Here is a 13,121-nt window from a genome sequence, read left to right on the forward strand (position 1 = left end):
ATCTACTGCTCCCAACAATTTTAGTGTAAACTTATTTCACATCTCAAAAGATAGTCCTATCCTAAGGCCACATTAACTTGTTCTGGATCACAAAAGTAATTAAGGATTGCTAAGTTTTATTTTTTAAAAAAAGCACTTATACCTAATTCATAAATGCCTTTAAAGTGTGAACCCTGTCTTCATAAACTTAAATCCTGAATCTAAGTAAATAGTCTACCTAAAAGAACACCGTTTAAAAATCCAAAAACCACCCTGAAATATAAGCTAACAAAATATTTTATGTACTAAGAAACTGCTTAACAGGGCTTTCCAACCAAAAATTGAACACTCCACCGGGGTGTCACTCAGGGGGAGAGCAGTGACTGGATGTGGCTCTGGGGTGCCCACTGGTCTTGGAAGGACTGCTAGGTCTGGGTGCAGCTTGGAATCTCTCATCCTCATCTTTCAAAGCCTCTTCATAATAACCTGTGAAAGCTGTGGGTTCACTATCATTGAGCTTGGCCAAAAACTGTAAAACCTTCATCTTGCCGCTCTCAGTGTGGGCTCTTGGACCCCAAAGGAACTCATAGGATGGAGGATCACTGTTTCCTACCTGCTGGTACACCAGGTATTCTTCCTGCACCAAATCTTGGGTGATAAGCTTCCTAGGCTCTCCAAAAATGAAGTGACTCTTTCCATCATAGATGCCCAAATTATTCAGGAATCCCCATATCTCCTCCTCAGAGGCACAGTTGTCATTCAGGAAGATCATACTTAGGAGAGGCATCAGAATCCCTTTTATAGGAAATCTCCAGCCTCTGCTCAGATCCCCATAGCTGGTGTCACCCTGACTGTCTACAAGTATGTAATAGTTACCACTGGGCTTGACTTCTTGCAATTCTAGGCCAAAGAACAGATTTATGTGCTCAGAGGCCTTCCTGAGAATCTCAGGGAAGTCCTTCCTGCACCATTTGTGGACTATCTTCAGCATGTCTGCTTTTCTAATGGGCTCCTTCATTTGATACTGATATATCAGGTACTCTACTAACTGTGTAGCCTTCTTATTTAGAAGATCTTTGCCAGGGATCCCAGTGGAAGCTGAAGCCCCAGATGAATGTTTACTTTTACTACCATGGCCCTTGGCTTTTCCAGGGCATCTTTCACTTGAAACACCTGCAGCAGCACTGGTGGTGGCTGGGTCACTCAGAGATGCCTGGAGAGGACCAGCACCAGCAGAGCTGGAGGCAGCATCTGCCAGAACAGAAGAGGAAGAGCAAGTGGCCTCTTCTTCCTCTCCAGTAGCTGCCTGAGCACTCTTAAGACTTTGGGTTTCAGGTCTGTTTTGGCGGCGTTTCTCACGAGCACGGAGCTTACTCTTGTGACCACGAGGCATGATGGCTGTGGCTCAGGACAGCAGACAGGAGTGTAGACCAATGAAGAGGTAGTTTGGGTACCTGGTGGATGGAGAATGACAAGATGTGAACACCTTCAATGGGTAGATTCAACCTTGGCTTTATTACAGGCTGTCTCGAAAGCTTTTTATGGGGTACTACTCTAGAAACTCATGAAGCTCCTTCTCTCCAGGTCAGCCTGTCCCCTAAAAATCCCATAGAGAAACCAAAGAACTTTTAGAGAGAGTCTCAGGCTGCATCCTACCAGCCTTGCCTTGACTCTATTCAGGTGACAGCAGGCAATGTCAGTGTAGCCCCCTTTGTCGAGGCATGCGGGATCCTCTCAGTTCATCTTCCAAATTCTCACGTCAACCATGGCCAGAGCCTGGGCACCTTCCCCTCTGCTACTCTGAGGCTGACACTGTAATGCTCTCAGGGACCCAGGACATAGAACTGCACATGAGTTTGTCAGTCCATCTATGTATCAGGTAATGCCCAGTGCTGAGAAATTAGTGGGGCCCTCTGTTTCCTGGTTTTATTTGGATCCTCAGTTGTCAGTCAGGATCCTCACCTTGCCTTCTTTTAAGGTCTGGGACTACTCCCCTTGGGCTGGCTGGTAGTTAGATCTTCCGACTATAGATCTCACCTCTCTCAGACCTTATATAAGGAAGTGGGGGTGTTGCTCCACCTGACAGACCATCCCTGAGATTTTTGGGGCTGATAATAAAGAGTTGAGATGGACACTTTTCATGTCCTGGACACTTTTCATACTTCTCACAGTTAAGAGCCAACCTCCCTGAAACTCAGTAGAAGAAAACGAAGTTGACCTTTTCTGACCAAATATGTTCTCCCAAGGGTGGGGGCTATTGCAAGCAAGTTGAGGTCCCATGGCAAGTGGTTCCACACAGGATTCCAATTCAAGGTCTAAATTTGACTCCGGCTGGGGTCTTGATTTTTCATTCTATTAACCTGGGGCCACTCTCTTCAATTTCCTGTTTCTCTTGAGTGACTATGAAAAGGCCCTCTTGCATGACACCTATCCTTGAGGTATGCTAGCATGGAGAATAGGGAGGATTTTTTGTGTCCCCACTAGTACAGTGTGGCACATTCCCATAGTCCCCAGTTGTCTTTTGGAGATACTTGGCATGACATGAAACCCTGCCACCCATGACAGGAGGTTGCCCCCCTCGACCTAATCTATCCCCTCCATAAGATGGCCTGGGAAGAAGTGAGTGCAACTCATCATGCTGACATCCCAATCTCCCAGGGCTGAAAAGAGGGCTGAGATTTTAGTTGGCCTCTTACTCTCTGAGACGGTCCCCCATCCGCCTCAGTGTCACAATCCTAAATCCCCTTAGGCACTGGCTCCCCTTCTTTGAATTGGGCTCCCACACCTAAACCAAGGCCCTCATTAACCTGAGACCACCACCAGAAAAAAATGAAGGCCTAGCTCAGCCTGCCAGCTCTGCCCAGGCCGCCTTTGTTGAGTTTGGGAGCTGGCGGCTGCAGCCCTCACCTCCCTTACTTACCGCTAGAGGGGATATTACTTCCGTTTTTATCTGTCTCCTCCTCCTGGTGCCTCCCAGTGCTGAAGGCAGGATTGCTGCTCTTCGCAGCCTGCTTTTCAGGATAGATGTCAACTCTTAACCCCTCAGGCCCTTGTTTTGAAAGCAGTTCTGACCTTTAACCAGACACATCAAGAAAAAAGAGAGAGGACCAAAAAAAATTAAATCAGAAGTGAAAGAGGGGAAATTGTAACTGATACCACAGAAATCCAAAGGATTGTAAGAAAGTACTATGAACAACTATACATCAAGAAATTTGAAAACCTGGGCGAAATGGACAAATTTCTAGAAGCATATGACCTTCCAAAACTGAATCAAGCATCAGAAGGAATGAACAAACTGATAACGGCTAGTGAAATTGAAGTAGTAATAAAAAAACAAAAAAAAACAAAAACGCTCCCAGCACACAAAAGCCCTGGACCAGACTGTTTAACAGGAGAATTTTACAAAACATTTAAAGAAGAGCTCATCCCCATCCTTCTCAAACTATTCCAAAAAAATCTAATAAGAGGGAAGACCCCAAACTCTTTTTTATGAATCCAGCACCATGCTAATCCCCAGACCAGACAAAGACACAAAAAAGAAAGAAAGCTACAGGACACTATCAGTGATGAACCTAGATGCTAAAATCCTTAACAAAATATTGGCACACCACATCCAGCAATACATTAAAAAGATTATACACCATGATCGAGTAGGATTCATCCCAGGGATGCACGGATAGTACGTTATTTGCAAATCAATAAACATGATACGTCACATAAAGAAAAGGAAAGACAAAAATCACATGATCATATCAATAGATGGGGGAAAAGCATTTGATAAGGTGCAGCACCCATTTATGATAAAAACACTCAGCAAAGTGGGAGTAGAGGGAGCACCCCTCAACATAATAAAGACCATATATGAGAGACCTACAGCCAACATTCTACTCACTGGGCAAAAACTAAAAGCTTCCCCACTAAGATTAGGAACAAGACAAGGGTGTCCACTTTCACCTCTTCTATTCCACATAGTATTGGCAGTTCTAGCCACAGAAATAAGACAAGAAAAAGAAATAAAAAGCATCCAAATTGGAAAGGAGAGAGTAAAGCTCTCATCGTTTGCAGATGACATGATCCTGAACATAGAAAACTTTATAGACTCCACAAAAAAAGCTACTCAACCTATTAAGTGAATTTGGCAAAACAGTGGGATACAAACTCAATATTCAGACATTGAAGGCATTTTTGTACCCAAACAATGAATATCAGAAAGAGAAGTCAGGAAAAAAGTCCTATTTGCTATAGCAAGAAGAAAAATAAAGTACCTAGGAATAAACTTAACCGAGGTGGTAAAAGACTAAAGAGGTAAAAGACCTTTACTCAGAAAACTACAGAACACTGAAGAAAGAAATTAAGGAAGACACAAACAAATGGAAGCATATACCATATTCATGGATTGGAAGAATTAACACCATCAAAATGTCCATACTAACCCCCCAAATTTATGGATTCAGTGCAACCCTTATGAAAATACTGATGACATATTTCACAGACATAGAACAAACATTTCAAAAATTTATATGGAACCATAAATGACCCTGAATAGCCTCAGCAATTTTAAGAAAGAAGAACAAAGTAGGAGGAATCACGATACCTGATATCAAACTATATTACAAGTCCATGGTAATCAAAACAGACTGGTACTGGCATAACAACATCACATAGATCAATGGAACAGATTAGAGAACTCAGAAATAGATATTATTTGTTTGTATGGTCAGTTAATATTCAATAAGTGAGGCACAAGCATAAAATGAAGTAAAAATAAACTCCTCAACAAATGGTGTTGGGAGACCTGGACAGCTACATGAAAAAAAATGAAACACGGCCACCAATTTACTCCATATACAAAAACAAACTCAAGATGAATAAAAGACTTAAATGTCAGTCATGACATCTAAAAGTCCTAGGGGAGACATAAGCCGGAAAATTTCATATATTCTATGCAGCAATATTTTCACCAATATGTCCCCTTGAGTGAGGAACATAAAGGAAAGAATAAACAAATAGAACCTCATCAAAATGAAAAGCTTCTGCACAGCTAAAGAAAACAACAGCAAAATGAAAAGGGAACCAGCTGTATGGGAAAACATATTTGCCAATGATACCTTGGACAAGGGTTTGATCTCCAAAATATATAAAGAACTAACAAGACTCCACTTCAGGAAGACAAACAAACCAATTAAAAAGTGGGCAAAGGACTTGAACAGACACTTCTCCAAGGAGGACATAGAGAGGGCCCAAAGACATATGAAAGGGTGCTCAGCATCAGTAGCCATCAGAGAGATGCAAATTAAGACCACAATTGAGATGAACACCTCACACCTGTCAGAATGGTCGTCATGCACAAAAGAGCAAAAAGTGCTGGCGTGGTTGTGGAGAAAAGGGAATCCTAGTGCACTGCTAGTGAAAATGCAGACTGATGCAGCTACTGTGGAAAACAGTATGGAGTTTCCTCAGAAAAGTAAAAATGGAACTGCCTTTTGGCCCAGCAATTCCACTGCTGGGATTATATCCTAAGAACCCTGAAACAGCAATCCAAAAGAGCCTATGCACCCCAGTGTTCATAGCGGCACAATTTATATTAGCCAAGTGCTGGAAGCAACCTAAGTGCCCATCAGTAAACAAGGAGGGCAAAAACCTATGGTACGTTTACACAATGAAATACTACGTGGCAGAGAAAAAGGAGATCCTACCCTTCCAGACAGCATGGATAGAACTGTGGAGCATTATGCTAAGTGAAATAAGCCAGGCGGTGAAAGACAAATACCATGTGATCTCACTTATAAGTGGGACCTAATCAATAAAATCAACAAGTGAGCACCATAGAACCAGAGACATGGTAGTAAAGCACAAACTGACAGTGACCAAAGAGGAAGGGGGAGGGGGATGATCGGGAATGAAGGGGAAGGGTCATCAAGGAACATGGATGTCGTACCCATGGACAAAGACAATGGGATTGGGGGTAGGACTGAATGTGGGAGGTGAGGGTGGGTAGGGTGGGGGAGAGTAATGGGAGAAAATGGGGACAACGGCAGGTGAATAACAATAAATACAACTAAAACTAAGAAGAAAAAGAAAGCCGTTCAGATCTATACATCGTCATCTCTCTGCCGAATCGTGTTCCTCCCGTAAAGCAAGGATGGACTTGAAACTAACACATTCGAGGCCCAATTCAGCCGGCCGGCTTTACTCGAGCCTCTCAGAGACCAAAGGCAGGCCCGGGTCGGGGTGGGCTCACCTACCCTCTTGGAGAGCTGTGGTTTCCGAAGGTCGCCCTGTAGGTCCTCAGGTTGACTCCGGGCGCAGCCTGAGAATCCGCCCTGAACCGGAAAGCAGCGGCCTGGGCGCACCGGGAAAGACCCTGGCTCTAAGGCGGAAGTGGGTGGGTCCTAACTGGCAGGGCTGTCTGGGGTGCCTGAGAACTGAGAGCCCCGCGGCAGGTGGGCTGGGGAACCGGGGGGGCCCCACTGCTTAGGAGTGGGAGGGCCCCAGGTCCTCACTCAGGGTCCCTACTTTTGTGTCTTCAGAGCCTCGGCTTGACCCTCTAGTGACATGGGTGGTCCCGGCTGCACACCATCTGCTCTGTCCTGAGTTCCGGGTGGCAGTTCAGTGGACAGCTGCCTATGTTTGGCCTGGGCCTCGCAGGCCACACACTAGGGTAGGGCTTCAACAAGATACTGGGGTCGTGGGGGTGATCTTCTCCTTTAGCACTGAGGGTCCTTGCTTCATCTCGGTGCAAGATTCCTGTCTTTGCAATTATGGGTTTCAATCCTATAAGGCAAGGCCCTTCCGTCCCAGAGATCACCCCCCGAAGAAAGCGTGGACTCTCAGTGGTCGTTTTTCTGGCTTCCCCAAGGTCATGGAAAGTCCTGGTTTCTATGTGATCCCCCGTTTTTTTTTTTTTTTTTACGCTGCCCCTCATAATACTCAGGATACTCATATAGACAGATTCCTCTTAGAGATCCTGTCATTACCTCTTCCAGCCGAAAATGGTCTGCATTACACCAAGATTTGACCTCCCTGAGACTGTCCAGAGTCAAGTCAGCCTGACGTCTCTGCCACGTCTTTCCCGGGTGTGACAGCACCAATTTTGTGGGACCTCCTTTTCATGCTCTGGGTGCTACCCTTAGTCCATCCACTTCGGGATCCTTACTTTGACAGGTGAACAGTCCTGTAACTTTAGCCTTTGATTTCTTGACTCTGCTCATGTTACATTAATATCGCACTTTTCTGGGAATTCCAAGTTGGAAATGAAGGTCATCCTCATACGATCTTTGTCCTTCAAGGCTACCAAGGAGATCCAATAAGGGTGTGAGTCTAGGACTTCAGGTTCTGGCTTAGTCCCTTACTCCTCCCTAGGCAGGTTCCTCAGCATATGTTCCAGAGCCTTGGACTCCTTGTATGGAACTGAGATACCCTCCTTAATATTTTCTTTGATCCACTTAATTTGGCCTGATTGTTTCCTCACCTTTCAGCCATGGGAATCCTGAACTTGGCATCTGTCTCTTGGTTAGTGGCTTCCTGGGTGGTGGTGACTCCTCCCTGCTAGTACTTGAGCATTTGCCTAATTGCAAGCCTGCAGAAAATGGGTCCCCTCACCCAGCAATGTAGAGTTAGGAAACTGAAGTGCATATCAGAGCCCATGTGCTGTGCTGTCTGAGAAAAGAAAGCTGATACATTCTTTCTTTTCATGAGCCTGGCTTAGGGAGCATAGAAGGGTAGAGCTTGATGTGTGTGAGCCCTGACTGATGTTTTGACAGTATCTGATATTGCATATGTAGCTGATCATACTGTCGCTAAGCATGATCTCTCCTGTATTCCTATCTCTTATTTGTGTGTGTATTCTAACTGCTCTTGTTATGTAGTCCATCTAATGTTTTGGTCACAAGGTCCTCTCTTCCATCACCTAAGCTGTCCTTTGGGGTAGTAGAGATGGAGTCTAGGGCTTCTAGTCCCATTGCTTTCACCTAGTCCCTGTGTGTGAGTCGCAGGTTCTGCATTTGTCATGTGTTTTTTAAAGCCCTCTCTGGTAGGGTTCATGGGTGGTGTTCCATGTGTGTGAAAATGTGCATATTGCCTGGAAATCATTGAGATTTTACACAATATTTGTTATGTCTAAGATTATGATTATTTGAACTTCAGAAAATAACACTCAACTTAAAGGAATACAAAAATATTCAGTAGATATCAGCAAATATGTATCACTCTAGTACCTTGAATACCAAAATCTGTCCAGAAAGCTGTTAAGAAGAATCTGAGAGTACATTCTCCAGTCCCCCCATTAAATCCTATTTTGAGTGTAGGGGGAGTTTTTCCAGCTGAATACTACTGTACTGTTCGAAACTTCGTTTCCAACACTCAGTTTCTTCCCACGTAGGTGATGTTTTTACACAAACCTTGCCTGTCTTCATTAATTCCACCATCCCCTAAAATGTACTCTTGTCTTACAGTCTGCGAAGGGACAGCAACAACAACAGCCACAATACAACAGAGCAATCATGAATGCCATTTTAATAGAATAGGCTCTGAGTCCCTAACTCACTGCCCAGTCTGTCTCATTGCTCGCTCCTTCGCCTGCTTTATGGGTCTGGCTGAGTGGTTCCACTGCTGTTTGACTTCTGTACAGTTCAATTTTCTGTGCTTTGATTGCATTTTTATTACTAAAGCTTCGTTGTATTTAAACTTGGTTGTGTGAGGAGGCACCGTGTTTCCTCCTACCTCTCCATCTTGGCCGGAAGTCCAAGACTGGCTGCTTTCTTTAACCACAAAGTGGAGACTCTGCCTCAGGCCTCACTAGGGATGGGAGGAGGTGTGAGACATGCCCTGCACAGTCAGCTGGCCATAGTTGCAGTAGAGGAGTCTGGGCTGCAGCTCTGACTCAGTGTGGATACACCACATCTTTTTCAATCAATCGATACATGAACATGTATATGTTTTTGTATGATTGAGTGTATGCCTTAAGGGTAATTTTCAAAAGTGGAATACTGTGTCACTGGTAATTGAATACTTAGTCTTGTTGAATGTGGCCAAGTTTAAGTGAATATTTTGAAAATGTTTGCAACAATGTTCTTAAGTGATATGGGAAATAAGTAATGTTCTTAAGCAATAGAGTAATAAATTGATTTTCAGCTACTTTAAATTAGCGTATATTATGTTATGCTTGTTTTTTTCAAGCCCCACAGATGGTTTATATTACTGAAAAATGTATATGCCCTTTTTTCTTTAATTATTTTTCAAGTGCAGTTTTTTGCCTTTTATTTCCACCCCAGCCCACCCCCTGTGCTCCCCACCTCTCTCCCATTTCCACGCTCCTTAGCTGTTGTCCATGTGTCCTTTATACTAGTTCCTCTAAATCCCTCACCCTTTCCCCTTGTTATGCTTGCTTTATTAACAATTTTGGATGTTTTTGTCCTTGTCGTTGCGGTTCATTGGATTCAGTGACGGTCAGTGACCCTGAGGGACGTGGATTTGATTCCCAGTCAGGGCACATGTCTCAGTTGCAGATCAGTCTCCAGTGCGGGCCTTATGAGAGCCAGCCACAAATGGATGACTCCCTTTCCTCTCCCTCCCTTCCCTTCTCTCTAAAGATAAATAAATAAGGCCTTTGAAATTCTCTTGGAAGTTTTGGTTCACTTTGCATGCTCTGGATAATTTGTGTGATGAAATCAGAACATTTGCAGTCCTAAGAGTATAATGTAACCAGTGCTCTAGGTACTCCTTTGCCAGCTTCAGCAATATCAACACACGGCCAGTCTTTTCTCATCTGTCATCCTCAGACCTCAAGTTATTGTGAGGCACACAAAATAACAATGTTTATCATTTTATGTACCTTTAAAGGTTGAAGCTCTTAATTACAAACATAACTGAAACACCTCAAGGACACAGGCAGTCCCAATTCCAAGACGACCTCCTGGATTCCTGAGTCCTGGTGCACAAACAACTTCTTGCACTTAATTCATCAGACACTAATCTGGATGGTGCTATGAGGGGTTTGGCAGATATAATGGAGGTCTGATATCTGTTATTCTTAAAATAGGAAGATTATCATCCATGACCCAGACCTAATAAAGTGAACTCTTAAATCAGATGGAACTTTTCTTGGTGAGGGAAACCCAAAGGGTGAGAGGGAGGTTCTCCTGCCTAGCTTTGAAGATGGAAGGTGTTGCATAGCATAGCAAAGCCCTAAGAGAGACCTGAGCATCATCTGTAGCCCGTAGCATGCACAAAATGGGAACCTTAGTGCTTCAATTCCTGGTAACTGAATTCTGCTCCCACCAAAATGCATGGATTGGAAGGAGGTCCTGAGCTCCACATGAGAAGAAAGCCACCAGGAACAATGATGGCAGAGTCATAAGTCTTCTGAACTAGGAATCCCAGGGACTCCACTCCCAATTGCTGACTTTGGAATTGTGGGGTACTAAATGTATGTGGGTAGAATGTATGAAATCCTGGCATTTTGTCAAAAGTGAAGTATTTTAACATAGGCACTGAAAAAATTACCTACACTTTTCTTTTTTCCCTCTTTTAAAAAGATTTTATTTATATATAAAGACAGGAAGGGAAGGAGAAAGAGAGAAAGAGAAACAAACATCAATGTGTGGTTGCCTCCCCAGCACACCCAACTGGGATCCTGGCATGCAAACCAGGCCTGTGCCCTGGCTGGGAGTGAAACCCTCAACATTTTGGTTCACAGTCTGAAGCTCATTCCCCTGAACTACAGCAGCCACAGCTTTTTATTTCCTTGCATATAATTAGGTCATTTAGATATACTGTCTTGGCTATATTCACATCTAATACACTAGCGATAACTACTAGTAATCATCCTGTACATTGCATCCTCAGGGGCTATTAATTTTGTAATATAAAGTTTGCATCTTTGGCCACCATCACCAATTTCAACCACATTCCACCACCACCACCCAGTGGGGAAACATCAATATCTTCAATGTGTGAGTTACTTTATCAGTGTGTGTTTCAAAGATTCCTCCCATAAGGGATACTACACAGTATTTGTCTCTGTCTTTTCAAAAGTTTTAATGAAGGAGCACCATTTGAAATTTACCCCTTCTTTCACCTAGCACGTGCTGTCCCCAATACCCGGGACTCATTCTCTTTTACCACTGATTGATGTATCTCTTTCCCTGAGCGGGTGAGTGTGTGTGTGTGGGAGTATCACCTTGCCTTCCCACATTCATTCATTAATGGTTACTGAGGTCGTTTCCATGTGGTGACTACTGTGCATACTGTGTTAGTGGACATGGGGGTACTTCCATCTCTTCACCTTAGGGATTCCGTTTACCTAAGTACTCCATGGTGGAATGGCTGCAGAGTATTGTAGTTTAATTTTTTTAAAATTATATTTTATTGATTATGCCATTATAGTTGTCTTATTTCTCCCCTTCATTCCCCTTTGCCCTGCACACCCCTCCACCACCATTCTCCCCCTTTTGTTTATGTCCATGTGTCTCAAATTCTTTAGATTCAGGATTTCCCATACTATTCTTTCCCTCTCCCCTGTATATTTTCTACCTACCATCTATGCTAGACAGTGAAAGGACAGCAAACTCAGTTATTAACAAGCACACCTAAAACCAATGCAAACTAAGAGGACAGCTAGATGAGGAGGAGAACCATAGAAATGAAGATCACATGGAGATGGTACAGAGAATTGTAGTTCAATTTTATCTTTTTGCGGGATCTCTCTGTGGTCTCTTCCCTATTGGCTTTATCAATACACCTTCCCCTAAACTCCTTCATTTTTGAATAATGTAAAGATATCCAGGTATGTAACTTTTAAAGTTAAGAAAGGAAACCCTGAATGGAGTAAGGCAAACCCGTAATTGACCAACTCTTACATTTCTTCTACCGCTCTATGTTCTCATCAGATCTCTTTTTGTTTGAGTTTTTTCCCATTACCAAACATATCCCGAATGGGATGCCGTGATGTCTTCTTTAGGATCACTGAAGTGATTTAAGGATTTTCCATGTGCATTTCAACACACAAAACTCTCACTCCTTAACCTGATATAGACAAGAAATATGTGATCCCTGTCATATGCTTATATTCTTAACTTAAATTGACTCTCTATTGATAGAACACTACTTGGAAATTACCTCAAAACAGGAGCCAGCACAATGTCTGTGCACATAAGGAACACTGGTCAACAGGCATTTCCAACCACGACTTGAAGACTCCACCTCAGACTTCACTTAGGGTGACACAACTGACTGGGTGTTGCCTTAGATCACGCATTGTCCTCACAATGGGACTAAATTCTGCTTAGCAATGGAAGTTAGGTGACATGCTATCTCCACACCCTTTAGTCTCTGTACTTGTTTCATACGAAGAAGAGTGTATATTGCCCTCTTTTGCGACAGCATGTATGTTTTATATTGGCACGGGCAAGGGCAGGGTCTTCTTTGGCCAAACATCCCCAATGGAAATGTGAAGAATTTGTAAGAGCTGATGCCCCGTTAATGACTCTGTGAAATAAAAACCATGAACCAAGAGGCTTGATTTACTGATTTATATTTTCAAACAGTCTTGAAAAGCATAAGCAAATCCAGGTACCTGGCTTCACAATTTACACAATGAAAGAACACCTGTCGTGAAGCAAAAAAGTAGTGGCCAATTTTATATATGTACATCTTCTTTATCCATTTGTTGACAGATGGACACACGTCTCGGCTGTTATAGATTATGCTTGGTAAAGCATAAGCAATACAGCAAATAACACTGCAATAAGTACATACGATTCATATGGGTCCTAAACTTATGGCGATGAATACTTTGTGTAATCAATATGTTCTCCACATGAAACTAATATATCATATGTCAACTGTCATCAAAATTTTAACTTGCCAATTTTCTTCACCTACCTATTCATATATATATTTATCTATCTACTGCTCCCAACAATTTTAGTGTAAACTTATTTCACATCTCAAAAGATAGTCCTATCCTAAGGCCACATTAACTTGTTCTGGATCACAAAAGTAATTAAGGATTGCTAAGTTTTATTTTTTAAAAAAAGCACTTATACCTAATTCATAAATGCCTTTAAAGTGTGAACCCTGTCTTCATAAACTTAAATCCTGAATCTAAGTAAATAGTCTACCTAAAAGAACACCGTTTAAAA

At 42.9% G+C, this 13,121-nt stretch overlaps 1 protein-coding gene across 1 annotated transcript; it reads right to left on the reverse strand.

The window, feature by feature from the left end:
• Positions 1-340: 340 nt before the first annotated feature.
• LOC128625942 (melanoma-associated antigen B4-like) lies at positions 341-1,372 on the reverse strand. The gene has a single exon (XM_053655765.1). The coding sequence runs from the start codon at positions 1,370-1,372 to the stop codon at positions 341-343; it is 1,032 nt and encodes a 343-aa protein (XP_053511740.1).
• Between the last annotated feature and the right edge of the window lie 11,749 nt (positions 1,373-13,121).

This window comes from Artibeus jamaicensis, unplaced genomic scaffold (genome assembly GCF_021234435.1).
Source record: "Artibeus jamaicensis isolate MK-2021 breed Jamaican fruit bat unplaced genomic scaffold, CSHL_Jam_final scaffold_1283, whole genome shotgun sequence".
In the NCBI taxonomy this organism is placed as follows: Eukaryota; Metazoa; Chordata; class Mammalia; order Chiroptera; family Phyllostomidae; genus Artibeus; species Artibeus jamaicensis.